We start from the raw sequence: 19,890 nt of genomic DNA on the forward strand, positions 1-19,890 counted from the left end.
TTCAGTTCATACAACCGTCCATCAGCTGCTCATCTGCTGCACCAGCCAGAGTTTAAAAGGAGCCACTTTACAGTCCTCAGATGCCTGAGTCTTGAACATTGAACAGAAGAAACTACAAACAGGAAACTAATACTATGGCTACTTTATGGATTGGGACGATGGTGGCGACAGTGGTAGGAGCTTGTTCCTCAATCAGTGGGTTGCTGGTTTGAGTCCATCTCTGTCTTTGTGTCCTTGGGCAAAACATTTAATCTCCATGGTGGTGGAGCTTCTGTCAGACTGCCTCAGGGCAGCTGTGGCTTCGGTCCAGTACCTTATCACCGTCAACATGTGAATGACTAGATGTAGTGTAGAGTCCTTTGGAGTCCTCTGAACTAGATAAAACACTATGCAAGAAATATAGAAACATAAAGATAGGACCCTAAGTAATCTATTTAGACGGTTTTTCAAGCAAAAGAAGTTGATTTGGGGGTTGCTTACATTTTTTAACTACATTATTTATCCACTTAAACAATCACTTCTTCCTCTCGGCCCCCTCTCTCTCAGCATGTGATCAAACAGAAATTCTCTGTCTGCTGCAATAAGTAACCCTCAACCACAAGAGCAACACGGCGCCTCAGTCGGTGATCAGCATCTGTTTGAGAAAGTCCAACATGAAGTGGATTATTCTTTATCTCCTAACACTCTGCTTCCCTACGACCAGAGCTGGTGAGTATTCTGGGGTTTTGTAGTTTGAACATCAGTTTAGTTGTTAATGTATCCATCTGGGCTGTATTCAAATTGTTAGTCAGGTTTTTCTCGTACCTCTGGTTCATTCAGTTGTCATTTTTGTTTGCTGTGAAAAGTTCTGACTTCTTCATGTTCTGTGTCCATTTTACAGACTGTAACTCTCAGGATGTTATTGGTGGCTGATTAAAACAAGATCTTGTAAAGTGGACCAGGTAAATGATGCTGCTGATGCTGTGCTTATTTGGTTGATTTTAAGCTCCTATTCTTTCTCCTAATGTCTTCTTACTTTTTCCATAATAATTCCCATAATAAATTTGCTTTGTTGTAAGTTTTTTTTCCTTTCAACTTGTTTTGCATTTACTGCTTTACTTGTCATAGAGGAGTACAAAGCCACTTAATTCTATTTTTTCTCTTGTGTTTGTTCATTGTTAAATTTGTGCTGAACTTGTGCTGAGTTTTATCAGTTCTTGTGCTGCATCATTATGTAAATGATTGATTGTGAAACATTTCTTGGTAGGTGCTATGAAGATAAAATTGTGACGTGCAATCCAAGGATTCGTATGTTTCATGGGTTTGCTCGCCAAGAGGTGAACCCAGCAGACCAGGTGAGCTCATAGCTGGTGATCAGTGGTATGGCCCTTATTTGGGAAGCACCAACACATGAGAAATTAGGGTTTTATTTATTTATTTTAGAAATTTCAAGCATCTATTTCAGTAAATGTTGATAATTATGGCTTACAGTTAACAAACTCACAGTTTTTCAGACAAATCAAACTAATAAAAAATAAGTTTTAATACAGAAATGGTGCCTAGTCTCTAAGTATGTGATTGTACTATACAGCAGTGGTCCTCAGGGACCGCTGCCCCGCATGTTTTTGATGAGTACGCACTAATACGTCACCTTTAACTACCAACTCCAACATCAGTCTATGTGTTGTGATTCTGTAAAACTCTTGAATGGTTTTTTCTTCACCATCCTCTAAAGGTCATGATGTTACACGCCTTTTTTCTTTCCCATCAACCTCCCATTAACATGAGTGTGAATCTTCTTCAGCTGTGACCTTTTCTCCCTACGAGTGTCAGAAACCGTCTACGGAAGCTGTCCTGTTAGCAGTCTTCCTCATAATGTTTCTGTAAAATTCAGATTTTCTGAGAAACTGAATGGTGGGTTTCAGTGAGATAAAAGTCATAATCATCAGAATGAAAATAAAATATTCAGTTGAAACCATAAGGTTACATACACCACATAAAAAGACACATACAACTTTTTTTTCTCACCATGTGAAGTTAAATCAAACCAAACTTCTCTGGTTTTAGATCACCACTGAGTCAGGCTTGCAGGTTGACTCTAAAATATATGTTTCCCTCATTGAATTGAATTGATAAACTAAATTAATTATTTGACATTTACAAGATTAATGTGCCTTGTGCTTATGTTTATAAACTGCGTTCTAAGTTTGATGGAATTTTCATAAACATTATTAGGACGTAGTAAATAGTTAGGTTGTATTTACATATTCTGAAACATAGTTGATTTTCTGTGTATAAAATCCTAATTCATGTTCTGATTTTAAGGCTGAATTAGGCCCCACATCCAATCATGAGGTCTGAATCCCATCACCAGCTCTTCAGAGAATCAGCAGAACACAGTCAGAGGAAAACATCTTGGTGGTTGCCTCTGTGATCAGCAGCACGTTGTTGCAGGTGTGATCCTCTGAACAAGAAAGTTCACATTTAGCTGGACTTCCAGCTTAAGCTAGCATGTCATTGTGAATGCATAAAGTGGTTCTAGTACACAACGAAGCCTGTAGAGACAGAATGTCTAAAGTGACAGTAGAAACGCTACTAATTTTTTGAGAAGATTTTAAAGAGAGGTCAATTCTGTCACTTCATTGCAGCAAGCAACTCCTCAGAGCAGAGGACGAAGGATAAATCCCCAGCTGACTGTCAGCGTAGAAGGAACTGTTATAGGAGGGCTGGTCCTGTTTGCGAAAGCTGGGAAGCAGCCAGTCAGCGATCTTACTGAGACGGTCCAGTTAATCTTTCACCACAATAATGAAATGGTAACTAAATAAATACGATGATAAACACTTAAAAAACAAGACTTTTCATTCATTTTGATTCCCTTTCTATGTTTCAGGAGAACTATGGAACATGTGTGTTTTGGAAGGAGGATGAAACAGGTGCAATATGGATGCAAACAACTTTCCTACTCTCAAATGAAAGCATCAAGTCAGGACTTACATGTTTGTTTGTCTGCTTTCATTAGAGTGGAGTGAATTTATCTGCAGCTGCAGTCGCCTCGGCTTTTTTGCTGTGCTTGTGGTAAGTCATGTTTTTCTGACACCAGTAATCAATAGTTTTCTAAAAATATTCACACTCAATTTTAACAGTACTGTCACCTAAAGGGCAAATGTTTGAGGGTTTTGAGTAACAGAGCAACACAAAGTGCTGGATTATCATGAAGGAATATAATACATGGTTTTCAAATCTTTAACAAACATCTCAAAAGTGCCCCATATATTTTCATTCCACCCTCTTGTATCGATACTCTGTAGTAAACTTTGCTGCAGTTACAGACTCAGGTTTGGACTTACTTTATTGTCGTTGCATAAAGATATAACAATGAAATTGGCATAAAATTCATTGCTTGGCCACTGTAGCACACAGAAAGAATTACAAGTGTGCCTATAAATACATGAATATATAAATAATATTATATTGCTAAATATACATAACTTAGCCTTTTCAGACAGTCTTAGTGATGGGACTGTTGAGCAATCTGATGGCCAGCTGGAGGCAACTATTTCTGAGTCTGGCTGTTCTTCAGTGGACGCTGCAGAGTCTCCTGCCAGATGACAACTGAATGAACAGACCATGTAGAGGATGGGTGGAATCAGAGAGGATCTGGTTATTTCTGGCTAAGCAGCATCTGTGTGCAATGATCTGGATAGAGTGAAGTGGAGTCCCAATGATCCTCTCCACTTTCCTCATCTCTCTTTGCAGAGACTTCCAGCTTCCAGACCAGATGGAGTTACTGCTGGTCAGCAGGTTCTCAATGGTTCCTCTGTAGAAGGTGGAGAGGAAGGGAGTGGGAAGGGAAGCCCTTCTCATTCGCCTCAGAAAGTGCAGATGCTGCGGTGGCTGCTTCTTCTGCTCAGTCAATGTTGTGTGTAATGTGCACCCTCAGGAAGGTAGTGATCTGGCGAGGTCCTTTCTCCTGTCGACGTTCAGGAGGAAGTTCTTCATTCTACACCAGTCCATAAGATGTTGTACTACTCTGTAATCGACTTTATTGTTGTCCTGAAAAAGGCCCATAAGTGTGTCATCTGCATATTTCAGGATGTGATTAAACCTGGGATGACAGTCGAGGGTCATCAGGGTGAACAGCAGGGGGCTCAGGCAACAGCCCTGGAGGGAGCAAGCAAGACTTTTCAGATAGTCTTGTTCTTCAATGCTTATATACACTGATCAAAGTTAGCTAGCTGAGCATCTAGTTGGTAAAAGTCTGAAAAAGGTGCATTAGTTGAACATCTCTGGAGAACTGGTGTAAAATTAATTTCAGATAATTCCGTAGTTTTTTCTCTGTCCAGAATGAAGCTCAGAGTGTGATTGACCATCATGCTGTGAACATCAGCTACATCTCCTACTCTGGTTCGGCGCTCTCTGCCTTCTTTGCTTTCATCAGCCTGTTCATCTTTCTTGATCTGCACTAAGTTGTTTCTTTAACCTGCATCAAAAGACACATAACCTGTTTTCTCACCATCTTACATTAAATCAGATGTTTCCTGTTGTAGCTCAGTTATTGGTAGCAAATTTAATTCCGTTTGCCAAACATAAAAGATTAGCCGCTTCTTTGTTCATATTGCAGAAGTTTCCGTAGACTACAGTTGGTTTACTTTTAACCAACTAGCAAAAATAGAAATAATGTAATAGTTTTGTAAGCCACTGATTGGCTGATTCATAACACATTAAATAAATGTAGGAGTGGCTGTGAATGTAATAGAGGACAGCACCTAAAACACACTGTTGCATGATATCTGGGAAAAGTCTAAAAGAAATCATCCAAGACTTCAATATGAGTGATCAGCACATTTCAATACAATCGTTGGTCTTTGAGGATTCTTCAGACTAAACTATGACATCATTGCAGCATTTTATTGCTTCTATTTTTAAATCCTATTTTTTACTGTTTTTACTTCTAGGTGTTTGTTTCAATATTTTATCTCTTTCTCAGTAGTCTTAGTTGTGTGAGTTGCTAGCTTAGTGAGTTCCTTGAATAAAATATACTGCTCAAAAAAATAAAGGGAACACTTAAACAACACAATATAACTCCAAGTAATTCAAACGTCTGTGAAATCAAACTGTCCACTTAGGAAGCAACACTGATTGACCCGACGAGGGTCCCCGTTGTCAATCAGTGTTGCTTCCTAAGTGGACAGTTTGATTTCACAGAAGTTTGACTTACTTGGAGTTACATTGTGTTAAGTGTTCCCTTTATTTTTTGAGCAGTGTATTTTAACTGTGAAGTTGAATTCATTTTGTTAATAAACTCTTGTATAATTGAGTGAAATTGTATGTGTTTATTTCATGCACAGGTGTAGCATGCTGCTGTTCAGGTAACACCAGTGATGGACCTATCCATTAATCTATTATTATTTTAAAACCAAGGCCTTATCAGACAGGTATGATAAAAAGTAACTGAGACCAAACACTTTTGCTATATTATATGTATATTTATTTCTCTATTTTAAGAGTGATTCCCAGACTTGGTCGTTTTCTACATCTAAATTACTGGTTTTATTAAGAATTCCCATAGGCAATTATGTTACCTATTCACAGCCAAAGTTGAATCCTACTCTAGCACATTTCGATGCTCCTGTGAAAAATGTTGAAACAACAAACCATCAACGTACATATATAAATGTCAGCCATCATAGTGTTCTGTTAAAGTTAGAATGTGCACATCAGTGAAAAAACCAACGCAAAACATGTGGTGAAGAGACTGTTTGAAGATGATAAGCATGTTGTGACCTAAAGTAAGATAAGGTATTGTTATTTAGACAGCACATTTTCAGCAACAAGGCAATTTAAAGTGCTTTACATGAATTAGAGGGAATACAAACAACAAAGCAACAGAAAAGTAAAAAGTGAAATAAATTAATAGGAGTTTCTCCTATTAATTTATTTAACAGTAAAATTAAACTACATACTAAGAATAAGTAGTCCATAAGTTAGAAACTAGTAAACTGCTAGAATTCTTGTAAGAATTCTCTAGATTCTTGTTCTGACTTTCTAAGTTTGCTCTAGCAGTTTCTCTAGGTCTTGCTCCGATATTAAAAGTAAGTACAGTAACTTTGTGAGTGATTCCCCACTCTGACATGAGCGCTGCTGGTCCTTGTGACAAATTATTAGCAGTTGGTGCATTAGGAAAATGCAGCACCACTAAAACAGCAGAATGCAAGGATGTGCTTGAATCTATAAAATGGCATGTCTCAGAAATATGCATCAGTGTTGATAGATATCAAACTGACTTTCAGTGATTTTTGTTTTTTCCTCTGTGTCCCTCAACTAGAGCATAAGTCCACAATCCTGGTCCTCAGAGTGAGGCGTTTCCCTGCTGCTGCACACCTGGACTAAACAAACACTGGATTAACGAGCTGCTGCAGCAATTGGAAGCATGCTGCAGAGGTAATCATTTGAATCAGCTGTACTAAAGTGGGGGCATAAACACAGAGAGATTGTTTGATTGTTCTTTGTAATGTACACGCTTCTACATTCTGAGAGTTGAACTAAAGCAGAAACACTATCAAGCATTTTAGAAGCAAAAACCTGAGTAGTAAAACATGTCTCAGTCTTTTTAACTTGGAGCAGATTGACATAAATAAAAAAGGACTGCAGATATTAGCAACATGCTTCCGGCCCACTAAACACAACGGAGACCACCATGGATTTTACCAGATGCAAATTGAAGATAAAGAATCTATTTTCAAGAGGGAATGGAAAATAAAATAGATCAAAAGAATATGATAATACTAAGACATTTAGAACCACACCCGTGCCAGTAGATGGCGGTAATGAACACTTAAGGTTTTTTGACAACCGCCAATAAAAATCAAGAAAAGGAACACAACGGAGAAGAAGAACCAGCGTGACAGGTCTCGCGATCCTTCTGATCTTTTGAGTGCCAGACACAAACTAGCAGAGCAGACAGACAAGCAGACGCTAGAGGACAGAAGGCTATCATGGACCCGAACACGACAATTCTGCGAGTGAAAAGAAAAAGGGGGACAGACCCCGCAGATGCTTTGTTGCTGGCGTGTAAGCGTATCCGGCCCGAGTCGTCCCAGAGCTCGGGGGAGACGGTACCGGAGCCAGACGAAGCTGAGGTGGAGAACTCTGTGTTCAAACTCGTGGCGACTGTAGCGACCCAGGTGAGAGGCCCGCCGCGGTGACCACACAGTTAGCCCAGGCTAGACACGCAGCTGGTGGTGGGCATGACACGGGCCGCTCTGTGATTATGGAGTCGCCGTTAGTGGACAGTACAAACGCAGAGCTGATGTCGTGGCTGAGTGGCCATTAGCAAGTGTGCCTTCATAGCGGACAAGCGGTAAGGTTTTGGAGACAAAGCCATCTCTGCTGTTGGTTAGCATAGCATAGTCGCTAGCCTGTGTGCTATGCTAACCGAGGAAGTGCTCGTTTTGTTGACGTTGAACATTTAATGCTGCAGGAAGCTAGCCTGTACTTGCAAGCATATGAATACTAAATATATTATCAGAAAGCTTTTTTTTTATTAAACTTTTTGGCAAGAAATACACTTTTATGCAACACAAGTTTACTTCCACTCACTGTGGTTATAAATATTACTTGATGTTTTGTTTTTATGTATTCTACTAATTAAAAAGAAAAATGAGCGAGTGCACAAGTTTGTTACTGTTATATATATATATATATATATATATATATATATATATATATATGACCAAGATGGTCAGTCTTTTGTTTTTGTCAGTTTCAGTTTTATTATTTGTTTTCCATTGGCTGTTCTACTCCTAATTTCACTGACTGAACAAATTAAAGTTGTTTTTCCATCTTTGACCAAGCTTGTGAATCTATTGGTGTATTTCAGTGTGCTGTACTGGTGCAGTTATAAATTAAATGTGTAATTAAGTAAAAAAAAAAAATAGAGAAACATTTTAAATGAGTTCTGCTGATTTTTTTAAAAAAAATCAGATTGGTGAACATGTTCATGTTCACGTGAACATGTTCATGTTCAGTTCATGTGAACTGAACATTGGTCTCTCATTGCAGCTGTTCATATGTCAGTATTGTTTCCTTCCAGAAACACTAAAAGAAAATTTTTGTTGTTTTACTTTCTTGATGTATTAAAGAAGTTAATAATACGTGGTTATATTTTCATTTAGTACGAAGAATTTAAAGGACCATGTCTAGGTTTTCTTTCTATCCATATATAATTTATTTTTTTTGTACTTGTTGCTACGGTAACAACACACGTCCATCTCGCCCCCTCTTCTCATTAGGATGCTCCGGTCCAGACCCAGGTCCGGCAGGCTCTGGCCCGGCCCCGCGCGGCCCACGCCCTGCGCCCGTCCGCCTCCAGCTCCCAGCGGATAATGGGCGACCTGCGCAGCACCAAGTGGAGCACCCGCAGGGAGGAACGCTACAGAATCCTGTCCAGCCACCGCACGGGGCTGCTGCGGCCCGCCGAGCAGGAGACCCCCCAGAATGAAGCCTCAGAGGACGGAGAGGACAGCAGGACGGACAAACGGTGCGGACTGGGGGAAATCCAGGTGGTGGATCTGGTCCAGGAGGACGAGGAGGATCCAGACAAACTACTGAGGAAGGTGGGGAGGAGTTTAAGTTTAAATACTTAAACTGCTTTACAAAAGATGAGGCCTGAACAGTCATGGTGAAGATATGTTTAATTAAACCACAATACTGCAGATAATTGGCACTTTTTTTACTCTATGGGTATATGAGTTTTATATAGCTTATGGTTATGTTTGTATTTGCTAATATTTAAGGTTTTAAACCAATTTCTACTTGTGTCAACAGAATATTCCTTGTATTCTATTTTATGATTATAGTAGTAGCATTCATACTAGGTGTGGATGACATGGACATGAAGTTTTATCACAATATGTTGTGGTATTAATGTGATAAGAACTATTTAATCCTTTTTTATGTAACTTTATGGCAGCAGTCATCTCCACAAACAAACCTTTCCATTGAAACAGGAAACAGTTACATGAAGACGTTTGATTTGAATCACTAAACTAAACACATTAATCACATTTTCAAATGATTAGGATTTATCAATACTTTTGTTGAACAAACGGTGGAGAAAACGTTAAAATTAACAAACCAGGCAATATGGATTGTTTTTTTTTTATATTAATTGAAATTGATCCTGACAATAAAAATTCTTATAAGTTCCCACCCTAACTCAAAATTTTTCTATACATTTGTCATATTACTGCTACTAATGATTGGCTTCAGTTTATCAATTCACTTTCACTAGTAATACTTTATATATATATATATATATATATATATATAAAAATAATTTTTTTTTTCAAGTTTTACCAATTTAACAAAACCATGACAACATTAATCAACTTGCTCCATTAGAATGCTTTATTGAATCCTTTATGTGGCCCGGACTAAAAGAAGTGAGCTTAGAGGTGAACACAAATGATTAATTTGTCTTAACTGCGTCATTGTCTCTGCTGCTGCTGACTCCAGACGCTGCCTTCAGACCCAGAGGTGATTCTGTGCAACAACACCAAGCTGCTGCGGGAGCGGCTGGCCGTCTCCGGGGAGAAGCCGGGGGTGGAGCACCGGGAGCACAACGACGACTACGTTTACGACCTTTACTACCAGGAAACGGTCACACCAGGCTGGATCCAGGACATCCTGTCTGTCAGGGCTTATGCTGACGACGGAGAACTGGTGTGTGTGGATGGATGGACGGACAGATGAATGAGTGCTGAAATCTGAGTGAGTGACTGAAGAAATGGGCTCAATTACTGCAGAGGGGCTTTCCCTGCTGCTGCCTTTGTTACTGAGTAATTAGTGTTACATTACCCAGTATTGCTTTATTTTTCTTTTTAACAATAGAATTCCTTGAAGCGCTTTTATTCACAAACCTTAGTCCAAATATGAACATTGTAGATTTGAGCCTTTGCCAGGCTGCCACATAAACGCTGCTCCTCCTCCTCAGGTTCCAGATCTGGTGGTCCATGAAGAGGAGGTTTATGATGATGAAGATGACGAGAATGAAGAAAGCAACTGGAGGAATGACTACCCTGATGAGGATAGTGGTTCAGACAGCGACAGGGAGCAGCGCTATGGAGGTAGGCCTCTCAGTGCTGAGGTGATGGGAACCTCAGCTCTGCTCCTGTTTGCCGACGGCTTTTACTTTTTGTTTCTAATGAAAAACTGTTTACATGAACCTGATGGGTTTTATGGTGACATTAAACCAGAGATGGAGGATCTGCTAATGTAGCTGTGGAAAAAAAACTTCGTCCCACGCTGTGGGACGAAGTTTAACTCTTTAAACCTGCAGGATATTAAGCATTTCTAAAAAGGTGGCATTGTTAAATATTGTAAAATAAATCCACTCTTTCATAACTCAATTTTTTCATCTGTCATTCCAACTCTTAGACATTATCATCATAGTCAGTTATGGCTAATAGATATTGTGCTCCAATCAGTCCTTTGCTCTTTTACTTCTGCACATTACAGTTTGTATAAAGTTGTGTATAAAAGAACCGCCCTCTGATTTTTAGATTTCTTGTATATTCACTGACAAGCATGTCAAACTTGAATGTAATCATTGCCAAGGAGTGTGACAGAATGAGGCAATAGGATCCTGGAGTCGAACAACACGTGTTACATCTAAATGTTTCAGATCATTGAAGACGTTTTGCTGCTAGAGTAAATATAAAACACTCTTAAAAAATGTTTAAGGGATAAATATCTGACCAACAGACTTGGCTGTCAGGTGAGCTGTAATTAGCACCTTTGCTAAATGAACAATTTCCTCTGATTGATCACATTTTTGAACAGCTGAGCTCACATTCACCAGTCACATCCAGAGATGATTACTACCAGAATAAAAAAGTACCTTAAATACAATGTATATAAAGGGCTTATCTCAAATTTGCAAAAGGAAAAAAAAAAATTGATGATCCTCAAAATGTCCTCTGTGGACTGACTCATTACAACTGACTTAAAAATGTCAGAGCAATGACCGAGTCAATTAATGTCATTGTATCAGTCTGGAATAGTTTTGATTGTGTTCATCCGTCATGTTTTTGTTTTTCTGTGTCCAGACTACTGGGAGGAGGAGCACTCCTACTGCAGGAGGAACTGGCAGCGCTACCAGAAAGACGTGCTGCAGGAGCTGGGCTGCAGCGGCGAAGACGACGACGAAGACAAATATGATTCTGACTGACTGCTGCACCGCAACTTTCCAGCTTCCTTTTCCTCAAGATGCCTCACTCTACGAGCTTCTGTGTAGCAGAGAGTACAGAATAAAGAAAAAAAAAAAAACGATCTCAACAGTTCAGATCTCCCAACGTTGGTGTGGTGTGCCAAAGTACTGCAGCATTAGTCCCAATTCCAGAAAGCTTCCTGCAGGTCGGTCGTCTCTCTGTTACACAGGCTCAGGGAGGGAAAGCGTTTCCAGAAGGAACCAGAGCGTCTGTCTTTATTTTTAAGCTGTGCTAGAGTGAATCTGTATGTGGGTGTTTGTTCCACGTGAATCGTTGCACATTAGTGTGGTATGCCTCGTACGCTTCGTGCCGTTCAATACTTCCGTTAGCGAGTCGTCTCCAGACGTGTGTGTGTGTGTGTGTGTGTGTGTGTGTGTGTGTGTGTGGTTGCAGTTTTTAGGGTGTTTGCATTCTGTGCATGGTAGTGCGTACATAAACTAGTTTGTTTTTTTTGGGGTGGGGGGGTTGCTTTCTGCATAATGTGAAAGGCTGGTGCGTAACTTTCTGTTGTGGATGTGCGAGTTTGTGGTTTGGATAAAAAAAAAATCAGTTTGGAGTTTGGAACGTTTTTGGAATGCTTGTTGAAATTTAAAGTTTCTGTAAATATGTAGATGTGTAAACAAAGAAAGCTTTGAAAATAAATGAGTCTGTTTTTTCTTCTCTACATGAAGAAAAAAGGGCTTTGGTAAAAGATTTTTGAAACAGTTTATTTCAGAATAAAGTGCAAATACTACATAATTAAAGGCAGGAATAGTGAAACCAGCCATTCAATATAAAAGGAAGAGGCTTCTCTCAATGGGAAGCAGCAATACGCTAAACAATAGAAGAGTACCTGTATGATTTTACCTTTTGGACAATTTTCCCTAATTTCTTTCCCACTCGCTATAGTAGAAATTGCCTATACTGTTTTTTCACATACCACTTTACAACCACAAACATTTAATTTGAATTTTGGGAGAAATAACAGCTAATACGACTTATCAAATAGTTTGTGAAAAGTGTGAACTATTCCAAGGTACTGTGACAGTTTTCAGCAGTTCTTTATATTTAATACATATTTGTCTCTTTTTTAGCTATATATCAGGTCAGTTCCTCATCAAAAACATAACCAGAGTAGTGTTTTAAGTTTTTCAAGTTTTTTTGGTGTGCTTAAAAATGGCACTATGTTCCTAGAAAATGTATATTCAGCCACCAGTGTGACTGTAGTAAGTCATAACGGGTCATTAAGCTGTATATTTCTCCATACATAAATTGCATTTATGTATGCGTGGCAGCAGCATGGTGAACAATACAAAAGATGAGAGCTGCTTGTTTCCCAGCAGAGTTTCCTGTCTGGAGGAAACGGGCTACTCTCTTTTGTCCGTCTCTGTCAGGACGCAGAAGCAGGTGTACTGGGTGAAGAAAGTCAGAGAACCTGCAGGACGACATGTTAGCAGACCGGACATATTGAGATATTCTAATATCTTACAGTGCCTACCATTGGATGTTTTACCCTTCTATTGCTTTTACAAATCAATCATGATCAACAATGCTTTTTTTTTAATTAAAAAAAAGTGTTTCCGTTAAAAAAACATTTAAAATCAAGTGAATAAGTTAGTGCAAGTGATATATCGTTAAATATAAATCGCCAATCACTTCCTGTCATCTTGGTCTCTATGGTGGCAACCAAAGACTCTGGTTCTTGATCACATGACTTGCATGATGCAAAAAATTAGTTTCCATTGCAGTTTTACCAAATACATTAATTGTGATACAGCTGAAAAACCATCTCATCCTCACACTTTTTTTTTTTTTTTCAAAATTAGCATTTTTCCATTTAGTGCATTTATTTTCATAGTTCCAATTTGCACAATTTTAAGGTAAATGGAAAACAGTTACTGCCACTGGCACTTCACTCAGGTGACATCTATTCCACGTGTGGTCAGACCAGTAACACCATTCGGCTGGACCTCTGTTGAATTAGGTGCTGGATATTTATATAATCGTTTATTTTACATTACTCTTTTTTACATAGAAATCAATTTTACTTTACAAAAATAAACTCATGTTTTTTGTCAAAAAAGTCACATTTTGTTGCTCATGAATGAGTTGTAAAACCTCCCAGGATGTGTGGCGTACTCACGCAGCAGCTTGATGATAATCGGAGGTCTTTTGGACTCTGGCAGATAGACGCCCAGGAAGTAGACGGGAACACCAGATAGGGCGATTGCGATCCCGATCAGGGAGTTCAGGGTGTCGCTGTACAGAGGAACTGCCACCAGGAAGACAGCACACAGGCAGAACACCACGGGGTAAAACAGTGTGAGCTACAGAAGGGCAAAACCGGGGAGAGAGGGGGGCTAGAGTAAGAATATTCTTTATGTAAGAAAACATGTCAAAGCACTCGGCTTTAATCACATAACTGTTTTTAAACTAGACTGAAAAATCTTGTTTGTGTTGTTTTTATATAGATTAGTTCAACCAGATTGTGCTTTAATCACATCTCCTCTCTTCTAATCAACCCCAATTCAGACAAATGAGTCAATAATGTTACCTTGAGAGGTCTGGGTCTGTCAGGCTGCTTCCAGCGAAGGTAGATCTGCCCGGCGACAGACAGATCCATGAAGAACCAGTAGCTGAAGCTGTAGTAGTTGATGAGTTGGAAGACGTCTTCCACTGTGAGGTAGATCAGCGACATGATACACTGGGCAGGCAGGGAAAAAAAAAGAAACAGAAAATGTTTCAGCTGGAGATATTTAATCACAATCCACAGACAGAAAAGGTCCTTAAAATCCCTTGTTTATTTCCAACAGTGTACAACAATGCTTGTGAGACTTTTCATACCAAATACCTCATCAGTAAATGCAAAAATGTCCATCTACTGCCATACTAAAAGTAGTAAAAGACATTTTGAAGCAATAATAGCATAAAATAGTAAGAAACATTCATAGTTTGCTTGTTTTGTTATTGTTGCTTTTTTAAGACAAAAACAACTATTTTCATCCATTTCAAAAGTAGGTAGAGAATATTTTGTTTTATTGCAATTGGAAAGTGCTCTAAGATGGCATTTTCAGCTTCAGCAACGTTTCAAACAGGTGCAGTGATATATTTCTGCCACTAAGTGTCACCAAATCCTCCAAAGTCTTAACTTCCTCCCCCTGTGCTTTTACCATTCAGATTAATTTAAGGATGATTTCTTCTCTTACATTGAAAATCAGCGCAGGGATTGGAGTGAATCTTTGAATATGGATCATGGACAGAGCATCTGGAAGGTGACCCTCCCGGGACCCTACAAAGAATAACCTGGACACAACAAACATGACTAGTTTTAATATCAACATAACTATAATGCTGTTTGCTTTTACTTGATGTTAATGAGTGGATAAATGCGCAGCACCTTGAAGCGGCTATAATGGAAGCATTTAGGCCTCCATAACAGGACAGCGCTACAGCAATGGGGATTATCCAGTTCATGACGCCCAGCGTGTGATCTGCAAATGTCTGTGGAGAACACATAGAGGTAACATTATGAAAATATTCTCATTTCCATAACTATGTCCTGATCAGACGCAGACTGTTAACTCACCACCGCCACAGCATCGCTGGCCAGTATGGCACTGCCATCCAGAACAGCGTAGTAGGCCACGTTGGTGAGAATGTAGATGATGGTGACAATGGGCATGGAGATGGCAATGGACAGTGGTAGGTTCCTATAACAGCAGCACATCTGATCATTTAGAAATGTTCAGACTAAATTCTTTCTGAATGGATGACAAAGAATTGGAAAAAAAAAAAGTAATAATGACCTCTCTGGGTTTTTGATCTCTTCTGTTACAAAGTTGAGCGTGTCCCAACCGGAATATGAGAAGAGTGCCGAGTACAAGGCCAGAGCAACATCACCGGGGTCTGTGGACGAGCCCTGGAAGGATGACTTGAAGTTGTTTGTGTAGCCTGAAAAACCAAGGAAGCTGTTTTCAACTCTATCCAAATAAGTAATTGTCATCACATTGTGGACATAAGGCAGGTCACGACTTCTCTTGGTAACCCGGTTAAGGTTTGCAGTAAGAATGAATGCCAAGTCATTTTCTTCCAAAAGCTGGTAGACTAGGTCTGAATGTAAATTTACAAAACACAAGCAAATTGCATCTTAGACTTTAGTGAGGCTTGTTAAATGTCACAGTTGGGGAGTGCACCAGTGCAGGTGAAAAAGAAAGCAAACTGGCTTGGCTCGTTTGGGAAGATTGCCAAGATAAAACCTTCTTTTCCCTGAAGAGAACAAGCCCTCCTGTTTACGTGATTCTGAACAAAACACTTTGAGTTGAGTTATGCACAAATTTCCATAATTTTGCTAGTTTGCATTAATTAAAAAAAAAACCTCAATTTATACCTATTATAGCCTTTTCACTACTGTTAGCCAAAAACTAGCCATTTAAATTAGGATCAACTTGACCAAAAAAATATCATTTGTTAAATAAGTGACAATAAATTAGTGTTTGGTTTTAGGTGTTCACAGATACGTCCTGGGCCATGGTTACCACTTGTATTAATTAGTAACATATGCTTTTCAAAGATGTTATTTTTCCATTCATCCATCTTTTATCATACATGCTTAGGATCGCAAAGGGTGCTGTTACCTCTCTTCAGCAGTCAACATGGGCGATGGGTTAAGCATGTATGATAATGAATGGATGGAATTATAAACTTAAAATTACAGAGTTGTTTATAATTACACTCATATAATAGAACTGCCCTGCTTAGGCTGGCAGCATGTTGGAGTAACTCTGCTACGTTGCTGTTTTTCTTGACTTTTGTTTATAATTTTTGGGGGTGAGGCATTGCTTTAGTTTTGCCTGGTCTCTCTGACCAGCTTTCTAACCCTTAGAGATAGACATGAGAGGAAAAAGCAAATGACATTGATTAGCAACGGTGTCATCCAGGATAGGTTTTGTGGTATGTTGGGTCTGCTGTCTGGACATTAAGGTATTAGTACTTTATGACAGTCATGCCATAACTCTACTTACCCTGGCCCAGCTTGACAAAACCAGTAATGATAATGACAATGAGTGCCGCCACCTTTGCATAGGTAAAGATGTCCTGTACACGGGTGCCCCACTTTACATAAGCAGAGTTTATGAATGTCAGTAAACCTGAGAAGAGAGAAAAACTTCACACACAACTCAACAAGGACATGAGCAAATAACAGAGGGACATTGCATGATTCAAAGGTACTTACATATGCATGCAGCAGCGACGAGGCGGGATGCTGTGTATGGGGGCTCACAAGTTGGGAACAGTGGTTGTACCAGGTAGTTTGCGAATGTAATGGCTATGACGGCTTGGCTGGTGGGTTCAATGATCAACAGTGACGTCCACAGGCGAATGAATGCAATGAAGCCACCAAATGACTCCAGGATGTATGCATAAGAAGCCCCTGATTTGGTGATTGTGGTGCCTAGCTCAGCATAGCAGAGGGCCCCAACAACCGAGAACAGGCCGCCAATGGCCCAGATGACTAGAGACAGCCCATAGGAGGCGCTGTAGATGAGCACGCCCTTGGGAGAGACGAAGATGCCAGAGCCGATCATGTTTCCCACGATCAAACTGACCCCGTTGAGAAGCGAGATCTCCTTCTTGAGCTTCATGTGTTCTTTGGGATGATCCTGACGAGAGGAAGACTGACTGGCACTGCCATCCGATTTGTCGGATCCTTCACCGCCGGCCATGATGTTGGTCTTGGGGCTGAACCAGTGGTACCTGCGCCAGGATGATCCTGCCCCCTTGTTCCTAATTGACAACCTTGGGCACGAACTGTCCAACAGATCCAAAATACAGTCTTTGTTATTAAAATGGAGCTGAAATGTTCAGAAGCAGCTTACAAAACAATAAAGGCCTCCTGTATCATCTACACTCCGCAAAGGGGCAGCAGTGTTTAAAAAGAAATGGAGGTATTGAAGATGTGTTGTGCGTACCATCACACTTTAACTTTCATCTTTGCTAAAACATTAGAAAACACTGTAGTTTTAGATACTTCTATAAGGCTCACCTGTCATTCATCAAATCTGTGTCATGAAGACGTGACAAATGCACCAGGCAGATAAAGGCGTGATCTTTATAGACGTTAGCAAGACAAGACATGGCATGCGCCTGATGTTCTGTTTTGAACAGAAATCATGTCTCCACCCTCCCCTCACCAGATTTCCGTATAAAAGGCACACAGTACCAAAAATAACTCCTGGATACAAACAGGAAGCTGATTACATTGTTTATTGCTCGTTCTTGAGAAAAAAAAGTCAACTCTTGGGAGAAGGCTTCAATGACCCAATGTTTTGCTTCAATGTTGCGTCCTGTTCAAAGAATCAAATGCAGAGCCACTTTATTTGAAAATCTACCTATTCCTTAAGCTTTTACAGTGTGGTAAATGTTTGGATTTGTGAACAGCAGACCCTTATACAGGATTTATACAGGATACAAATATCTATATTTTTGCAACATATAGCTCCAGCTCTACACTGGTTGGAGAAAATCAGTGGATATGAATTGTCCAACTTTGGCCACAGATTCTCAATTGGACTTAAGCTTGGACTTTGACTAGACCTTTTAATACATGTATGCATGTATGCATGGTCATATTGCTCTTTATAGCTCAACATGTGGAGAAAAATTGTTCACCGACATGTTAATCTTATCAGCACTGGACACACCGTCATTGTATGACCAGACCCCCAGTAGCCCATGGCACAACACTGTAACACTGTGAAAACACTGTGAAATAAACAGAGTACAGATGGATAGTTACAGAGCTGTGACTATATCCATCTCAGCATAAAAGAACAAATTATTTTCACACAGCAACTTTTTCTCTTTAAAACATAAATAATGATGGTGGACAAAGTCTTAAAATCCAACCTTTTTCATCCCGAATTCACTATTTTTCATACTTTAGATTTAGAAAAACACTGAAATCAAATTTCATATATATTTCAATTTTCAGGATGTGGGGACCTCACGGATTTGTGCCATTTGTTTTTCAACTCAGTGAGTAACAAGGAGTATATGAGGAGCCATGACTCAGATAAACATGAAAAAACTGGCCTGAGGAAAACTTCATCTTCACGCATTTCTGTGTTTGTCTACCTTTCTTCGAAGGAAATCTCAAAACTACTTAAAATAATGTGTAAAGCAAGCACTCGTAGTTTACATTTCATTGATATTCAGTCCAGGATAAGGAAGTAGATCCAAAAAACCCCAAACAAAGTCAGGACATAACACAGTATTAATAACGCAAATGAATTATTTCAATAAGTAAAAAGTAGAGCGGAAGTTGCAACCCTAACATTGTTGGGTTCATTTTTTCCTCCTGCCAATAAAGGCTCAAATTTCGCCGAACATCTGCCGCGAGCGACTTGAAAACAAATATGAAAGAAAACGAGCCGCAGTACCCGGTGCTTTCTGTCTGCATTAAGCTAGCAGGTGTCACATTTATTTTCCGCTCATGAATTTCAAAATACAACCAAATATTGTGTAATTTTAGAGTATTAAATTTTCTATCTCCTATCTATTCAATTATTCTTTTATTTCAAACTTTTTTCATATTTAGTTTAAACCTCGTCTCCAACCATTTGCAAAAGCATACAACTTAAGACAGTGTCTAACGATATTCGTGTAATCTTTTTCCTGAACTCACTTCCTGTCATGGCTTTATTTCGCTGACTTGTCACAGACATATCTCTTTTGTCCAAGCTAATAAAATGAAAACAGTCGTTCGAGCATCAACCACAGACAGCATAAACCCATGATGTAAATGTTCGGTCTTACCTCAGCTGTTTTTTTTTTTTTTTCTTCCAATTATTATTTCCTGCGTTGGTGTTTATGACTGGCAACCAGCCCTGCGCCGCACCGCTCACAGCTGATCCATCTGCAGCCAGTAAACAGCGTGCTGCTGCTGCTGCTGCTGCTAGGGGAGCGTCATGTGACGAGGCATCCTGTAACACAACATGTACTATCTGTACAATACACCTTAGGATACATGATGATACTTAAAGAAATTATGATAACAAATCCAGATTCTTTATTCACAAAAAGAAAACACCACTCTGTGGTGACAGATAAAAAAAATAATAAACTAGGGGCTTCAAATATTTGTTTTGCAAATAAAACAAATCTGAAAATTGTGTTGCCCATTAAAATTCATCTCCCTTTACTCTGCTAGCCCAAAATAAAATCCAATGAGACACATTGCCTTACAGCATAGAGGTGAGGTCCAAGAGTAGATTTAAGTGTCTGCTTTGTTGTCTGTAAAAGAACATTTTGTAACAGTAGATGTTTTGCTATGTGGGTCAACGGAGATTGTACTTTCAAAGAAGTGATCAGGCAGGGTGACATCACTTACAGAAACCTTGGAAATATTCACATCTTTTCTGATAACCAGGTCCAGAGCGTGTCCTAGATTATACGTTATGCTCTTTTGATATGTTGAGTCAGACCAAAGCTTTCAAGCACATCACACAGGATGGGTGTTGAAATCTCACATAATTATCAAACAGTCATAATCAGTGCATATGACAGATACAAACTCATTGAAGTCAATTATAATTTTTTTCACATATTTTGGGATTTTGTATAGAGTTAGTGTCAGAGTTTGTTTCTGGTCTTTTACCTCAAG

At 39.4% G+C, this 19,890-nt stretch overlaps 2 protein-coding genes across 3 annotated transcripts; one reads left to right on the top strand and one right to left on the bottom strand.

The window, feature by feature from the left end:
* Nucleotides 1–6,864: 6,864 nt before the first annotated feature.
* Nucleotides 6,865–11,942, top strand: slc7a6os (solute carrier family 7 member 6 opposite strand). Its single transcript, XM_008404887.3, has 5 exons — nt 6,865–7,163; nt 8,271–8,594; nt 9,496–9,702; nt 9,974–10,106; nt 11,088–11,942. The coding sequence occupies exons 1-5, from the start codon at nt 6,975–6,977 to the stop codon at nt 11,207–11,209; spliced, it is 975 nt and encodes a 324-aa protein (XP_008403109.1). The 5' UTR covers nt 6,865–6,974; the 3' UTR covers nt 11,210–11,942.
* On the bottom strand, nt 11,938–19,226 carry slc7a6 (solute carrier family 7 member 6). Of its 2 annotated transcripts, none has more exons than XR_014086830.1 (10): nt 19,044–19,226; nt 16,462–17,036; nt 16,250–16,375; nt 15,035–15,179; nt 14,815–14,938; nt 14,626–14,729; nt 14,435–14,531; nt 13,783–13,932; nt 13,372–13,500; nt 11,938–12,663 (listed from the first exon to the last, which is right to left on the bottom strand). XR_014086830.1 is itself a non-coding variant. In XM_008404889.3 (10 exons), the coding sequence occupies exons 2-10, from the start codon at nt 16,949–16,951 to the stop codon at nt 12,596–12,598; spliced, it is 1,488 nt and encodes a 495-aa protein (XP_008403111.2). In that variant the 5' UTR covers nt 16,952–17,036; nt 19,044–19,178; the 3' UTR covers nt 11,938–12,595. The 2 variants fall into 2 exon arrangements, 1 of the variants encoding a protein (XP_008403111.2); XM_008404889.3 differs by having other exon boundaries at nt 13,372–13,555; nt 19,044–19,178.
* Nucleotides 19,227–19,890: the final 664 nt, after the last annotated feature.

The sequence above is a fragment of the Poecilia reticulata genome, chromosome 3, assembly GCF_904066995.2.
Source record: "Poecilia reticulata chromosome 3, P_reticulata-male-v2, whole genome shotgun sequence".
Taxonomy (NCBI): domain Eukaryota; kingdom Metazoa; phylum Chordata; class Actinopteri; order Cyprinodontiformes; family Poeciliidae; genus Poecilia; species Poecilia reticulata.